The 17,267-nt window shown below is 31.2% G+C and overlaps 1 protein-coding gene across 1 annotated transcript; it reads right to left on the reverse strand.

The window, feature by feature from the left end:
- Window positions 1-770: 770 nt before the first annotated feature.
- Window positions 771-16,803, reverse strand: LOC124829078 (protein RGF1 INDUCIBLE TRANSCRIPTION FACTOR 1-like). The gene is made up of 4 exons (XM_047302531.2): window positions 16,696-16,803; window positions 1,780-2,049; window positions 1,180-1,326; window positions 771-1,072 (listed from the first exon to the last, which is right to left on the reverse strand). Exons 1-4 carry the CDS (start codon window positions 16,801-16,803, stop codon window positions 905-907), a joined length of 693 nt encoding a protein of 230 aa, XP_047158487.2. The 3' UTR covers window positions 771-904.
- Window positions 16,804-17,267: the final 464 nt, after the last annotated feature.

The following is a 17,267-nucleotide window of genomic DNA, read 5'->3' on the forward strand; positions in this document are numbered from 1 at the left end:
CAATCGTAGGAAAAACTCGTTTAGAAGGAAAAAATGTCTATCCCGTATAGACTATTTATATCTAGTAAATAGATCTAATATATATTGGCAATTGAAAATATTGTTTTAATTCATACCAAAAACCCGTTAATAAATTAAATTATATTGTATATTCAGCAAAACGTAGACGATATGATATATCTTAAAAGGACAGTCTACAGCTACTTTTTTAAAGTTTAATCATCAAGAAGTGTTATACTTTCCTTTGAGTTTTTTCTTAGAAGTTTGAGCTTAACCTACAAAATCATCTATTCTAATGCTCTTTATTTTGTAATACCTTCTTAATTTAATCTAGTTGAAAACGTAGTTTTAGAGAAAACGAATCAGCCATCTCTCATAGAGTCTTCTTTTTTGCGGTTACACATTTATCACTGCACAACAAAAATATATCTAATCGTCCTCTTATATTTCTGGGACGAAAATGATTCTTATATTCTCCAGATGAATAATTTTCCCAAATTGTGAAATTTGAAATCTTCATCATTTAGACAATTTAGATTATATTTCTTTAAAATGAAAGAAAGTAGTTAAACCATCCTATCAGATTGACCTACTATATTGTCATAAGCATGGTGTTAATAGTGTCTGAAATGCTAAAAGATTTCTTTCTGTTTCAACAACAAAATCTACAACAATAAAACACGATATATATATATATATATATATATATATATATATATTACTACATGACATGATAATATCAAAGTTCAATCCAGAAAATACCAATATCCATAATATTTAAGAATTGAAACACAGTATGTGAGTAATAATATTTAGTTCAAATGTCAGGGTTAATAAACTCCAAGATGCAATTTATTCCAATCTTCCATATCCAGATTAAGGGCATGTGACATACACGAGACTTTCAGAAGAAGGGAGCTCTATGGGGTGATCCCTTTCTTTTCCTCTTTTGTGGCTTTTGAGGTTCAGAATTAGTTTCCTCTTGCTTTTCCTGCTGAGGGGGAAGACGAGGAGTCTGGATGGAAATGAAAGGAGGAGTTGAATCATCAGGGTTACTTAAAACAGCTCTAACCTGCAAGTTTAGATGTAAACCAGCAAGAGATTAAAATTATAAATTTAGTTTAATATGTCACAATGAAGAACAAAACATGGTTGTGATTGCCAAATTATCATCATCACCTTGCAAGAAATGGAGCAATAGCGATATAATTCAGGTTCAGTCAATTTTCTTTTGCAAGTATTGCATGATGCCTCATTGTTTGCCGTTGAACCAGAATGTGGTAGAGGATTCAGTGAAATAACCAGTCGCTTGTTGCATTTGTAAGGCTGCAACAACCAGAAAGGAACCAAATCACACATAGGTTATATTCTTTTAAGGATATAAATTTTACATGAGTGTGCTTTAAATAAAGACGTTTTGCTGCTATTTCACCTTAATCCAATTAAAATATATTATATGTAATAATTTCAAATGCTATGACAATTTTAGATGACAATTATACTGTATATGAAGACATCAATTATAATTTTTATTTTATTTTTTTATAAAGTTGACAGCCAACTAAACTAGTATGACATCATTTAAAATTATTACATATGACATTTCCCAACATTTTTTTTGAAAGAACACCTAGGAAACTCCCATTTTATAAATCCACAATATAAATTTTTATAGGCAATTTATCCAAATAATTTCTTGAAGAACATGAAAAACATTCATGTTGAATGTTACATATAAAATATTTAACACAAATAAAAACATATCAAATCATATCATACCTGAATTTGTGAGATATCAATATACTTTTCCATGGTTGCAAGAGAGACAACATCCTTATAAACATGTCTATAGATTTTCAGTATTTTGTGATGGCGATGAGGACCCGAAGCTAGACAGTATTGGCAAACTGACAAATTGCAGTTTATACAATACTTGTTCAACTCATTCTTACGGAATGGATGAGTTGAGCACGAGTTAAAGAAAATTTTTCTCAGAAAAGACTCAAGCCACCTTGGTCTGTGGATTTTTCGTTCAGTCACTTGTTCATCCTACAAAGTAAATAATGTCAAATAAATTTGTACTATAAAAGGAAATCAATGTTCATTCCATCATTATTTATCCTTTGATTTTTTTTGTCAATGCTATTATTTCCCTTCCCTTATAAATACTATAATGAGTGTTGAGATTTTACTGTCTGAAATCCATATCATTACGTTATAATGTATATTGATGAGTTCAAGTTCTAAAATCGTACACCAATTCATATTTTCGAAAAGTATTAATAAGATGAAATTAATGAATACTTTACATCAATATTATGGTGACAAAAAATTGTTGGCCAACAAAAAACTAACATTCATCACTAAAGTTTTAGCTATCAAGAAATTAATGTATAAATTAGTCTCTAATTTAAGATTAAAGGATAATTTAAAATCACTAATTGTAAGTAATTAAAATCTTGGTAGCTAGTGTTAGAGATGAATTTAGATTTCAATTACTAAATCAATTATAATCTTTTATTCATAATTAAAGGTATTCTAGATATCAATAATTTTTAATTTATAAAACATATCTAACTTAGTGGCTAATTATTTTGATCTTGGTCGTTATTTAATAATTTTTTTATTCAAAGACATCATCTATATGTCATAAGCCAAGTTATTTGTCTAAAGATTGTTGGATTAAGATTGATGTTACTTCATTTAGTTGAGTGTAGTAGAATTCCATAGTAGTGAGCAAAGACAACCAATAAAGTCTAATATCAGTAGAGTTGACAATGAGATAATTTGATGCATAAAATATATTCTAAGAAGGTTCATCCTTGAAAATGTTGTATACCTTTGGAGTGACACATTCTTTTGTGTTCAAATTATGTATTGAATAGTTGAAACTTCCATTAAGAGCTGAAATGTGATATATTGGTGTCTATCCCAAAATCTAGTATGGTGATTGCATCTTAGGTATGTTTTAGATGAAAGGTGTTTGTTGAGGGATATGCAAGTTCAAGATAAATCTTATTGTTTATGACTCTAAAGGACATGAATGTGATCTTAGAGATGTATTAATTATTTATCAATCTCATTCTTATATATTATGAAAAAAAATTATGTATGCTAGTCTTTAGAAGAAGGGTACATTTTCCAAGATGTACAAGATGATGCAAAGTGCTTTATAATGGTGGCAAATGATGATAATTTAGTGGAAATATGAAAGTTGTGTAGGAATTCATGGATGTGTTTCCAAATGAGATTCATGAGTTACTACCTTCAATAGAGATAGATTTCTTTATTGATATAGTGTAGAATGTGGACCAATATCCATGACATCATACATGATGACATTAGTAGAGTTGGCAAAATTGAATAAATGGGTTGTAGATTTGTTGTAGAAAATATTAATTAGACAAAGTGTTTTTCTGTGGGGTGTTCCAATGTCGTTGATAAAGAAGAAAAATGAATAATCAAGATTATGCGTTGATTATACAAGCACTTGAATAAGTTGACAATAAATATTTGTTGTCAAACATTGACAATTATTTTGGATCAGCTACATGGAGTGGTGGTACTCTCCAAGATTTATTTGAGATATGGGGATCATTATATTAGAGTAAAGATTAAAGATGGAAAAAGGATAATTTTTAAGACATGTATGTAATTATGCCTCATCGGATGATTAATGCTCAACTATATCTTATAGGAATAGGATTTTCAAACCATATATATATATATATATATATATATAAATATCCATTTGTGGTGATGTTTATTTTACACTTGAGGACCATATTGTATATTTTGAGAGAAAAGTAATTGTATGTCGAATTGTCTAAGGAAGGATTCTAGACGCTAGTGATGTACTTCTTCGAACATGTTTTCTCAATTGAGGGAATCTTTATTAATTTTTATGAAGTTAAGGTTGTTCTCTAGTTAGAGTCATTCTAAGACAATTTTAAAGATAGAGTTTTGTGCAGTTGACTGTTCAGTAGAAGGTTCATAAAGGAAGTCACAAATATATGACTCCTTTAACCCAATTGATCTATAAAGATCAACCTTTGAATGAAATAGAAAATGCGAATAGAGTGTTTTGGGTTGAATTAAATAAAATATGATCATATTAGTTGTAATATGAACTAATGATTTTCTTGACATTGTCTGAAAAAGGTACAGAAAATTGTTAATACTAATCAAACTAATTTTTTAGTTGGATCAAATGAGATACTAAGGTTTAAAAGAGTATGTTTATCTACTAATGATGAGTTAAAGATAATAATTATTGATGGGGTTATAAGAATATGTCAAGTCTTTCATCCTAATAATATATTAAAACTTGATTTTATTTATTTATTATGAAGATAGATTACCTGGAGTACTTGTAAGTATAATATTTAACAAAGATACTAAGTTCTCTTCTAACTTTCCTTTTAGGTTGCGATAGATACTATATAAAGCTAATATGACTAAATTGATCTTAATTTAACTTATCATCCTCAAATAAATACAAAGTCGCAAACGACTATTCAATAAGAATCTATTAAAGACTTGTTTGCAAGATCATATAAATAAATGAATATGAATAAATTAACAATCTAAAATTATCAATCAAATTCCAAAATTTTATGTTTATTGAAAAAGTCTATATATTAGAAATTCATTTATCTAAATAATACATTTACTAACTGCTTTAAATAAAACAGCGTTAGGATTGACGTTACAAAGAAATTCTATAATATCACTAAAATAACTTTTTATGATAATTAATTTTCTTTGTCCTTTACTATAATACATTAAAAGTCATATTTATTACAATGTTTAATGTATTGACTAACAATTCACAGGAATGTTTATAGAAATTAAGCTCTCTTTATATATTTATATATGTTAAGACATTAAATTTTGAAAAAAACTACTCTAGGTTTATTAAATATATTTCATCTGTAGAGGTTCGCATGATATATTACATCTATGTAGTAAAACCAAAATTTAATATTATTATTAATGTCAATAAATACAATAACTAATACTTTGAAAGAAGAATTCGATTTTTAAGTATGTTTTGTAAGTTAATTTTTTAAATGACAATAAAAGTAATCACTATTTCAATATTTGTGTTTGTGTATTTAATGATTACTTTTACTAAATAATACATTTTAATATAAAATTTATATTAAAAGTAAGATATTTAATAAACATACACCATAATGTTCAAATATTAGTTATATTGAATTGAATATATATTGCAATAAATGTTTTATAAGAAAAAAATATTCTTTTATCTCTTATATATATATATATATATATATATATATATATATATATATATATATATATATATATATATATAGGGTTAATCAATATAGTTTTTGACAAAAAATAATTTTTGTTGAAGTTTAATTTTTAGCAGACCAATCTAATTTTGATAAAAAAATATCAATAAAATAGAATATTGAAGCTTGATTGAAATTTTTCTTGCTTTCTATGCTTGAAGAGTGTGATAATTTCATTGAAACAAAATGTTGTAAAAGCTTAAAAAACCTAAAACTTATCATACTTTTTTTACTTCTTGATTTTTGTATGAAATTGAACCGAAGAAATCAAATGTTAATAATTCTTTCATTTCATGTTTCTTCTCCGGCTAAATAATAATCCAATTGCATTTGATAATATCATTCTCCCCTTAGTTCACAAACTGTGCTCTATAAATTCTTTATAAACTGAACTAAGCATAGAAAATAAAGCTGGTAAAATAAGCATATTTTTTCCTACGCAACTATTTTGTGTGAAAGGGGAAATATTTAAATTTATAAGAGTAGAGCTAAGAAATTAAAGTATATGCTAAATGGCACTGAATTTAATTTAAGAAGTAGAAAATATAGAGGAAAAGTTTTGTGGGCACATACCATGTGAAGTTTTCTGCAGGAAGAAGCACTCATGATGTCCTTTGTTGCAGAATAAAATGGAAATGAAATTAGATTAATATTTGAAAATGAAAAGATGTTGAAGGAGGAATTGCATGAATGAGACGAATAAGAAAAGTAACGCAGAATAGATTACCTAGGAATTTGTAGTGTTTGAAGAAGAATGAGTTAAAAGGACAAACAAAGACAACGCGGAATAGGCGTGAAACGGAAGCGTTTGTGCTCAACTTGTTCAAAAATCGATGAGAGCCAAACACTACCTCTAGCCGTTTCACTCTCATTTGTGGCCCTATCCCCAATTACTGTACTTCCTTTACAAACACATTTATTAATGTTTTCAATTCAGAAAAGGCCATTTGCTAATCAAAATATTTATTATACAAAAGATTAATTGCTACATTATTTGAATAACAACCATTTAAGACTAATAATGATTTTTTCAACAAATTCAAAGTTCAACATTAATACATTATCATATTAAAGGTAACGGAAATAATGCTTTTGTTAGGTTTAATGTTTCAGTAGGTCTCTATTTTCGTCCAGAATATCAAATAGATCTCTCTTTCTTTTTCGGCGTCTCAATTGGATCCTTATTTTATAAAAATTGCATCAATTAGACCCCTACCATTAAATTGGATCTAACGGCGTTAATGTATATTTGACGTGGCACAATAGACTATATTTTTAATTGATGTGGCTGAATGACGTGGATTTGAGTTGTTTTAAAAATAAAAAATTAAAAAAGAATTGGGATCCACCAGAGAGTTGCTGGAGTCTCTGCTTGAGAGTGGGGTCGTGGTGACCACCATTCTGAGGGTTTATGAAGACCAAGGGTCAGGGCAAGGTGGTAGAATCTTCGTTGTCAGCGCGGTAAATGAAACCGGACTCACCGTAATCGGAGATAACTGTCGGGATTAATCGGAGATAATTGTCGGGATGGCTTCGCAATCGGAAAAACCTAAACTGGAAAACCTAAATTGGGCGTCGCAGAGAGGGGCTTTGAGGTAGGATCAATGATAAACTTTTACGGGTTCTTATATTTTCTCCGTTTGGCATTTAGGTCACCCATCTCGAAGAAAAATAAAATTAAAATTCATGATTTTACTGTTTTCTTTGAAAAAATTATAAGGAATTAGTCTATGGTTGTGGTGGTGGGCGCGTCGGCCCTTAGATTTTGACATGCAGGCGTCAGGAATCTTGAAAGTACTCATTCCCTTAGGCAACATCTACCTCCACGTATCCTTACTATTATCGTTTACATACTAAACAATTAATTCTTTTTTTTAATGCTTCGAGGGATCAGATGTGTTCTCTGAAGAGCTCACGGAAGGGGAGACAGAGTAGTCAGAGGAGGTGTTGTTGGTGGTGTCAGTGTTGGGGTTGTTGTTAGTGGCGGCGATGGTGGCGACGTTGGGGTTGGGAAGGGAGGAGGAGGGGTGTGTGGAAAGGACGGAGGCGATGGTGAAAAAAGGAGGGGGTCGATAGTGAAAAAAGGGAGGGGCCGATGGAGGAGGAGTGGCGGAGGGAGGAGGGGGCGATGGTTTTCCTTAATTTTTTAATTTTAAAACAACTCAAATCTCCGTCATTCAGGCACGTAAATTAAAAACATAGTATATTGTGCCACGTCAAAGATACATTAACGCTGTTAGCTTCAATTTAACGGTAGAGGTCTAATTGATGCAATTTTTATAAAATAAGGACCCAATTGAGACGTCGAAAAAGGAGGGGATCTATTTGATATTTTGGACGAAAATAGGGACCTACCGAAACATTAAACCGCTTTGTTAAAAAAATGTTAGTTTAATAAATTATTTTTAACTTATATAATTATAATTATGTAACTTTGTTATTTCTATCTTAATTATGTTTTATTAGTTTAGTTGGAATAATTCAAAAAATAAGTCCTAATTAAGTTCAATGTTCACTACAAGAAAATACTATATTATTGACTGATTATTATCGACTACTAATGATTCGTTGTTAAGACATATTTATCGATAATATACCAACGGAGTGTAGAATGATATTTACCGACGGGTCTATGGTCGTCGATAATGAACTTCGTTACTTATCAACGAATGTATTCACCGGTAATATCGTCGGTAACGATCCTCAGTCATGAAATCAGAACTTGGTTTCCCTCTCTCCCCATTTCCATTTTCCACCAAAAACCCTCCCCTAACCTCCCCCAACCTTCGAGTTTATGAAATCAAAACTTGGTTTCTAACTCTCCCCATTTTTGTTTTCCACCAAAAGCCCTCACCCCAACCTCCGCCAACCCCCAATCGAAAACACCATAGGTGGTGGCGCGATAGTGGATGTTGGTGGCTGGTGGCAGTGCCGATGCAGCGAGTGCGACCCTAGTGGCAGTGGTGGTGGCGCGATCCTGATGGCAATTTGGGTAACAGTGGTGACACGATAGTGGCTTCACGGTGACGCGAGAGTGGCGCGACTAGTGGTTGGTAGGCGACTCTTGGTGGGTGGTGGTGCGCAGGTAGTCGCTTTGCGTGTTGCTGGGTGACGGTGGTCGCTATGCCATGATGGCTGGTGGTGGTGGAGGGCTCATGGTTCCTTAAAACAAGTTCTAAAATTATTTATTAAATTATTAATTCCTTAATTAATTCAGCAGATAATTTTGCATTAAATTCAGATGTTGAGAATGACCAAAACCACAGAAGATATTCCTAGTGTAGTTACTTTTAGTTTCTTTTCTTACGTTTCTGGTTCTAAAAATACTTCCCAGTACAAAAGAACTTTTAAAAAGAATTATACTTCCATATAATCAAAAGCAAGTCAAGAAAAGAACAAGAATAGAAAAATATATTGCACAGGAAATTTACATTAATATGTTGTCATACAACCAGTTCTAATGAACAGAAAATTTAGCCTATCCTAGACATCTCAAACGTACTCTTTACAACAATTTCTTGCAGAAAGTGAAGTCTTGATGTCTGGAAAGGTCTCCTGATTGTCTCATGAGTTCTCCAGTATTTTTCTCGCTTTGTTCGTGTGTCAGAAGATAGTTTCTGTCTTTCTGTCACGTCTTTTAAAGCCATTTAACTTCATTAATTCGCTCAGCGCACATGTACTGGTGCGCTATGCGAATTTCCTTCATTTGACAATGCGAATTTTGGCTTTCGCTTTGCGAAAATTGGCTGACAGAGTCCCAATAACACACCCTTTCGTGTATAATATTTTACATAACAATCTACTACCTATTACAACTTTTCAATGAGGAACAACATGAATAATTACAAGATTGAGCTCATTTATAAGTGTAAAAATAACTCTTTTTCACACTTATCAACCTTAGAAAAGAACTTTTCAAGGTTGATGAATCAAAGGTGATCAGCAAATTGAAATAGGATTACATGATAACATTTGAGACCTACAAATACTTGATTTCTCTATCTGGATCCATGCAGATTTAGGCGAATTACTTTTTCATGATTTATTCGGTATGCACATTGAAAGAAGAATGAAGAGGAAAAATGATGCATTAACGTCGACAAGGTCTCTGGTGGTGATTGATTGATAGCACTTCTGGCGAGATAGGAGGGAGGGGCAACAACGACGCCTATGACTGGCCATGGTAGCCGACGAGTGAAAGAAAAATGAAAAAAATTAAAAAAAAAGAAAACAAAAAATACAAAAATAAAAATTCAAGATACTATTATATGGTATCCATAAAACGATGTTAATACCAATTTAATAAAAAAAGTCAACATTACACAAATTTAAACAAAATTAAGACTAAATTGAATAAAAAAATTATTAAAAATTGATTGAATATTTGCTTTGGATATAGAACCAAAATACTAATTACTCCTATATATTTCATTATTCATTTCCATGTTTCGTAGTCTTTATAAACACTTTCTATTTTCATTATCTCTAAATTTTCTTAAATTATTGGAAACTAATTCACATCCTTTTTCACAGTCATATTGTACTAGTTAAACGGTGGCGGGTGGGGATAAATTTTGACTTATCATTCTTTTAAAAAAACATAATTAACATTTATATAATTAACTAAACATAAATATAAATAAACTTAATCTTGTTAAAAATATTTAATAAAAATATCAATTTTAAGAAAAATATTTGTAAAGATTTAAATATAAATCAAATTTTGTTTGAATTTGGGGAGGAACAAAATTGTTTAATTTAAAAAGAAAGGACTAAATTGAGACAAAATAAGGATTTAGATAAGGATTGATTAACCTGATGTATATAGTCATTTAGGTATCTAGAGGTTCTTCTGACTTTGGTGAATCTTCTTAACTGTGACCTTCTTTGTCCTCAGTAGGATTGGTGTTATTGTTGGTGTTGGCATCTTCACTTTCAGTAGGTGTTTGTCGAGTATTGTCATTCTCAACAAGGTTTTATATTTCATCACAGTCATAATCACATAAAAAGTTATTAAAAAATCATTTTCATTTCTTTATTATTGTTGGTTGCCTGATTAGTTTTTATAAGGGAAAACATTTTCATAAAAGATGACATTCTTACTTAAAAATATTTCCCTAGTATTAATGTTAAACACTATGTATCCTTTCACACCATTCTTATAGCCTAGGAAAACACCCTTTCTAGCCCTGGAGTCAAGTTTATTTTTGATGTTTTTTAGAGTGGAAGCAAAGTATAAGCAACAAAAGGCTTTCGAGGTTAGATAAGTAAGAGAAGTGTCATACATTAGGTCATAGGGAGTGTTATCATTAAGAACAGGGGTAGACAACCTATTTATCAAATAAATGAAATGAGAGACAACATAAGACCAGTAAGTATTAGGAATATTTGATTGGAAAAGAAGATTGTGGGTTTTATCCAATATATTTTAATGTTTGTTGTTAAGACCTCGGCAAGCGTACCGAATTGTATCAAGTAATAAATCGATAAGACCAGATATCATTTCCCAAAAGACTCGTGTAACACTAAATGATCGTATAATTGTTTAACTAATTAAGAATAAAGAATGATTCCATTAAGTAAGGTTTAAATGCACTTAAAGTAAACAAATTGTGTGAATAGTAAAATGATCTTTTGTAGCAAAAAACACTTGGAAATGAATGAGATTTGAAAGAATGAAATGGTAATGTTGGGGTTAGACTTCACCTACTTCACTTTCATGCATATTAAAACTCATCTTCTTCATTAAAATGCTAATGTCAACTTACTAGATTACTTAGAACCCAATTCTGTGGTGTAAAAAGCCTAGACTTGGTTATTAGACTCTAATCTCTTGAAAATCCTAATAATCAACTCTGCATTAAGAAAAGAAGTTCATGGCAACTAAAGGTGCTAGCTCCATTTCTAGATACTATTTCCTTTAGGTAGCTTACTCCAAGTCATGGTTCATGAGCTATCTTCCAATAACAAACAAACCCAAACATCAAGTTATGAATGGCCAAAACATAACAAACATAAGAGTAGGAGAAAACCACTAGCATTCAATGAAAGAAGCTTAATATATTCAAAACATGTTCATATACATGAAGTTCATAGGTTACATATTTCCCTAACAAGAAATGAAGTTAGCTATCCTTTGTCAATGACAACTTGAGCTTACAATGGAAGAAATGGAAAGGAATGGAGACCCAAGGAAGAAGAAGGAAGAGCTCCCACACACCCAGACTTGCTCCAAGAGGTCCAAAACTCTAAGGTTCGTGCTTCAGCAGCCAAAAGATGGCACCCTCGTTGCATGGTAGCCTTAAATAGGTCTAGGGTGTCACATCAACAAGTGTCGCACTCACGCCTAGACAAGAGGGTGCCTAGGCGAGCTTGCGAGGCAATGACGCTCAGCGTCCCTAGAGGGAGCGCCCAGGCAAGACTGCGAGACAATGGCACTCAACGCCCCTGGAAGGGGCGTCCAGGTGAGCTTGCGAGCCTTCATCAACATTCTAGTTTGGTGCTTTTGCTGTTTCTCCTGGGTTCCAACTCCTTGATGGTTTTGATATTCTTCCAATGCACACAATCTGCCTACAAAATGAGGGAATTAGGGATGAAAACCATTAAGTATAACCTAGACTAAACCTATTCACAAAAGTAAGACAAAAGAGAGGATTAAGCAAGATTCATGCTCAAAGAGAGTTGATTTGGTATAAAAATGCACCACAAATAATGGTAAAAATTATCGTTATCATTTGCGCTCCGCAGTAGAATTCTATTGAGGAGTTTCAACACAACTATTTTGGTGATCAATACCGTAAGAGTTATATAATGCAACATAGTCAAATTTAGGCCCAATATCTTATTTAATGATCTTAATGGTTTTGCTAAACTGATTTTTAATTTTTACAACAAAAATTTGGTGTAAATCTCTATTTTTACCTTTATTATGCATCAAAAAGGCCTAAGTGTGTCTGCTGTAATTATCAAATATAGTAAAAAAAATATCTATGACCATGAATAGAGGGTATAGGAACAAGGCCAATTTACCACAATGCATCAAGTCAAAATAATTAATAGATACAAAGGTGCTTTGGGGAAAGGGTAGTTTATGCTGTTTGACATAATGGAAGATATCAGCAAACAATATTAGATGGATTTGAACATAAGAAAAATTTTACATATATGTTATATGATTTTGTGTCCAAGATGGCCTAATATATAATGCCATAAGTCATTACCAACACATTTATAAAAAAGAACAAATTTAGGAACAAAATTTTGATCGAAAATAGAAAATGATTGTAAGTAATAGAGGTCTTTGTAGACATTACTATGTCCAATCATCTTCAAGGTAAAGTTGTCCTGTATCTCTGACAAATAATAGTAGATAAGGTTAGAGTGCAATTTATGTCCTAGTTAGACTTTAAACATATATTAGATTAAAAGAGAAATATAAAATATATAGTACGTTAAAAATAATAAAATCTTTTGAAAACTGAATGATTCTTGCATACTGTTTATCAACACCCAATTTTGTCCGGATAAATTAAATTCATCAGAAAAATAAAAAACTAAAAAATGAAAAAAAATGAAAAATACTATTTATTTTACTCTTTGCACCCCCAAATTAATTTTTTAACCCTTAGTCCAATGACCCAAAATAATTCAACACTTTTTTACTTCTTCACCACCTATTTTCTTATCACACCTCACTCTCCACATCACCCTCCACATCCTTCCACATCACCTACCTATTAAATTTACTATTACGTTTTTTATATATATATTTTATTTAATTTTTATTTTTTTCATAATTTTTCTAATTTTTCCACTTACTTTTTTTCTTATATTTTATTTCACATAATTTTTCCACCCACTTTTTATATTATTTTTTTCACTTATTTTTCACATTAACTTTTACTATTTACTATATTTTATTTCACTTACTTTCTCCATCCACTTTTTATATTATTTCTTTCACGTATTCTCCATATTAACTTTTACTATTCACTATATTTTATTTCACCTACTTTCTCCACCAACTTTTTATATTATTTCTTTCACTTAATTTTCATATTAACTTTTACTATTTACTATATTTTATTTCACCTACTTTCTCCACAAACTTTTCATATTATTTCTTTCACTTAATTTTCACATTAACTTTTACTATTTACTATATTTTATTTCACCTAATTTCTCCACCAACATTTTATATTATTTCTTTTGCTTATTTCCACCTTAACCTTTTCTCATTTTCCCACTCATTTTTAAAAAGATTATATTTTATTTAATATTTCTCCATCCTTAACTCTATCAATACTCACATTCTCTTCACTCCATTACACACACCATTACTCAATATCCATCTATTCTCTCTTGCACCAAACTTCTTCATTCCATACCAAAACTCTGATTCGTTCTTCTCTTACACCCCATTTCTACTCCAAGGTCATCTTCTTCACCTTCCATCTACCTCTTCTCACAACTTATTGCAAGTAAGGTTTTCCTCCATCATGCAAATCTTCAACAAGGTACACATATTCTTTTTATTCTATTTATCTACACATTTTGATCATTTTTTTAGTTTATAAATTTATCTTGCTTTCTACAATATTTATTTTATGTTACGTTTTTCTTACATTTGTGTGTCATAAATCCTTCAACTAATCTCTCTTAAAAAATAATAATAAAATAACAAATAAAAACAAATATATAAAATTAAAAAAAATAATGATATAAATAGCGGTATGAGTACTCGTGCTATCGTACGCATTAGCCTAGTACTCATTATCCAAAATATAAAAATAAACAAAAAAACCATATGAATACTCCTGCGATCGTGCGCATCAGCCTAGTGCTCACTACGCAAAATAATAAAATAAAAAAAAACGTATGAGTACTCGTGCGATCGTACGCATCAGCCTAGTGCTCATTACGCAAAACAATAAAAATAAACAAAAAGTCATGTGAGTACTCGTGCGATCTTACGCATCAGCCTAGTACTCATTGATAAGTGTGAAAAAGAGTTGTTTTTACACTTATAAATGATCTCAATCTTCTCATTTTTCATATTATTACTCAGTGAAATATTGTAATAGGAAGTAGATTGTTTTGTAAATTATTGTACAGGAAAGATGTATAATTGGGAGTCTGTCAGCCAATTCTCACATAGCCCAAGACTCAATTCGCACTGCCAGAAAAAGCAAATTCGCATAGCGCACCAATACCTGTGCGCTGTGCGAATTACATCAGTTGAGAGACAGCAGTTACACGAAATTCGCATAGCACACACACCGGTGCGCTGAGCAAATTAATGAAGTTATGTGGTTTTAAAAGACGTGACAGAAAGGCATAAAGCATCTTCTGACACACGAAAATAGCCGGAGAAATACTGGAGAATTCAGGAGACGACCAGGAGACCTGTCAAGACATCAAGACTTCACTTTATGCAAGGAATTGCTGTAAAGAGTACGTTTGAGATGTCTAGGATAGGCTAAATTTTCTGTTCATTGGAATTGGTTGTATGACGAAACATTAATGTTAATTTCCTGTGCAATATATGTTTTTGTTCATGTTCTTTTCTTGACTTGCTTTTGATTATACGGAAGTATTAATCTCTTTAAAAGTTCTTTTGTACTGGAAAGTATTTTTAGAACCAGAAACGTAAGAAAAGAAACTAAAAGTAAATTACGCTAGGAATAACTTCTGTGATTTTTGGTCATTCTCACATCTGAACTTAATGCAAAATTATCTGATGAATTAATTAAGGAATTAATAATTCAATAGATAATTTTAGAACTTGTTTTAAGGAATTGAACCAAGATACTCTCATGTGAATGCTTGAACAGAGAATATATGTTGTTCAGGATCTTACTGTAATGTTAGTCAAAGACCAATTCCAGTGATCTTTTATCGCATTTTTCAAATCTTATTTTTTTTACATTGTTAATTTCATGCTTAAATCCAAATTGAAATCACAAATATCATCAGTAATTGATCTTGATAAATAATTTTAATTGGTTAACGTAACTCAAATTTCCTTGGGAGAACGATACATTTTTACTTATCACTGTATTACTTGTAACGATTTGGTATACTTGCCAAAAAGTTATCACTCATTACGCATAATCTAAATATTATATCAAAATACCAAAAAATATAAAATATCCAAAAAAGCTAAAAATATCAAATTCTCATGCATTTAATCTGAGCTAGAACTACGTTATCCTCAATTTTCCAAATCAATTTCTCAAACTTCTTTCCAAACTTATTTTTAAAAGAACTACGTTTAGGAGCAAGGTCAATCTTTGTCGGGCTTCCTAAAAATAAAAAATATTTTTCTTTCATTTGTATTGTCTTGTATTGTTATTTTCGGTGGAAATAATCATTTTGAAAACGACATCATCTCTGTACAATTAAAGGTATTGCTCTTGGGCATGCGATGTAGGATACTAATACCTTCCCTATGCGTAACCGACTCCTGGATCCATAATCTCTTGTTTCATAGACCATGTCTTATTTTTATGTTTTTCCGTAGTTTTTCAGAATAAACTATGGTGACGATTCCAAACTCTGATTTTCAAACATCATTAATTATTTTTATAAGAATTTGCTAGTCTTCTCTGTCGCGATTCTGGTTGCGACATTGTCCTTAATAAAGTGATTATTGCTTCTAAGTAACAATTCTAACAGTTTTAACAAACTAACAAACTCATTAATCCTATAGTTGAAAGGTCTCGCACACTAGAGAAGAAAAGAGAAGAGAGGTGTTACACATGCCACTATGTTCCGATTAGACATAACCAAATTGACGAATCCCGATTAGGCATTTCCGGAATGAATTTTTCAATTCGTGGCGAGAACTATTGGATTATTTCGGTTATTGTTTTTCGAATTTAGAGATATACTTTGAATTGATCATTCTGATAACTACACCTTCTCAAAAGCTGTTCATCGGATTGCATCTTTCGAGTTGTCAAACTTTATGAATTTAGTAATTCGATACATATTTCCGAATCCAAAGTCATCAATCGGAGTATCCATTCCGGTGCACAACTTTCTTTTGAAGTAAAATGGCAAAATATGAAAAACTTTAGGGGTGTAGCAAGAAAAAGCTAGGGTGCAGGAAGAAGCCCCCTGCTAATTCCTCGTCCCATGTGTGTTCCGTATCTTTTTGAGCTTATTTCCAATTTCACTCGCTGCACCTACACTTTTCACTGCATACACCTCACATTATTTTCTCATCGCACCAAGCGTTTTTTATTCTACACCCCTTTTCCCCATTATTTCCTTTTCTTTAAGCCTTTACATCATGCACCGATCACTTACTCATACACTCCAACATTTTGTATTTCCAGTTTTACCCTTATTTTTAACTAAACCCCACCTTAATTCTCGCCATCGGCAGCATCACCGGAATTGGATTTGGCAGTTGAGGAGGAAGCTGCTTCCGTCCCCACTTCTGATTCTTCTTCTCCATATATGCAAATACCATTTATAGATAGATGAATAATGGAGTCAAATCACATAGCAATCAACCACAACTTAGTCTCTACAGGATAAGAGCTTCTGTCACAATTTTCCTCCACCTTGTCTTCTGTATACAATTAAAAAATGCCCTCTGTTAATCATGATTTTCATAAAATATAAGGACAAAATAAATATATAATTTATTTTATAAACGAAAGATACTTTTTTAAATAATTTTAAAATAAAAAATATTTCTGAGAAAAACACAGCTGAGGTTATTGATGACAATAAATATCCTTCACTTTAGGTTGAATCAATAACTTATCCTATGATTAGTGGCTTTCAATTTGACAATGGAAATCCAAAGAGCATTTTGAGTGAGGGAGTAACTTCAAACTCATGAGAAAAGCCGACTTCATAATTAATGATAGGAGCTATCAAGCTTATTGCTCAATAAATTTCCGAGGTTTCTGTTTGGAGAATGAAAGA

The sequence above is a fragment of the Vigna umbellata genome, chromosome 1 (assembly GCF_029865625.1).
Source record: "Vigna umbellata cultivar VRB3 chromosome 1, Vumbellata_1.0, whole genome shotgun sequence".
NCBI classification, from domain to species: domain Eukaryota; kingdom Viridiplantae; phylum Streptophyta; class Magnoliopsida; order Fabales; family Fabaceae; genus Vigna; species Vigna umbellata.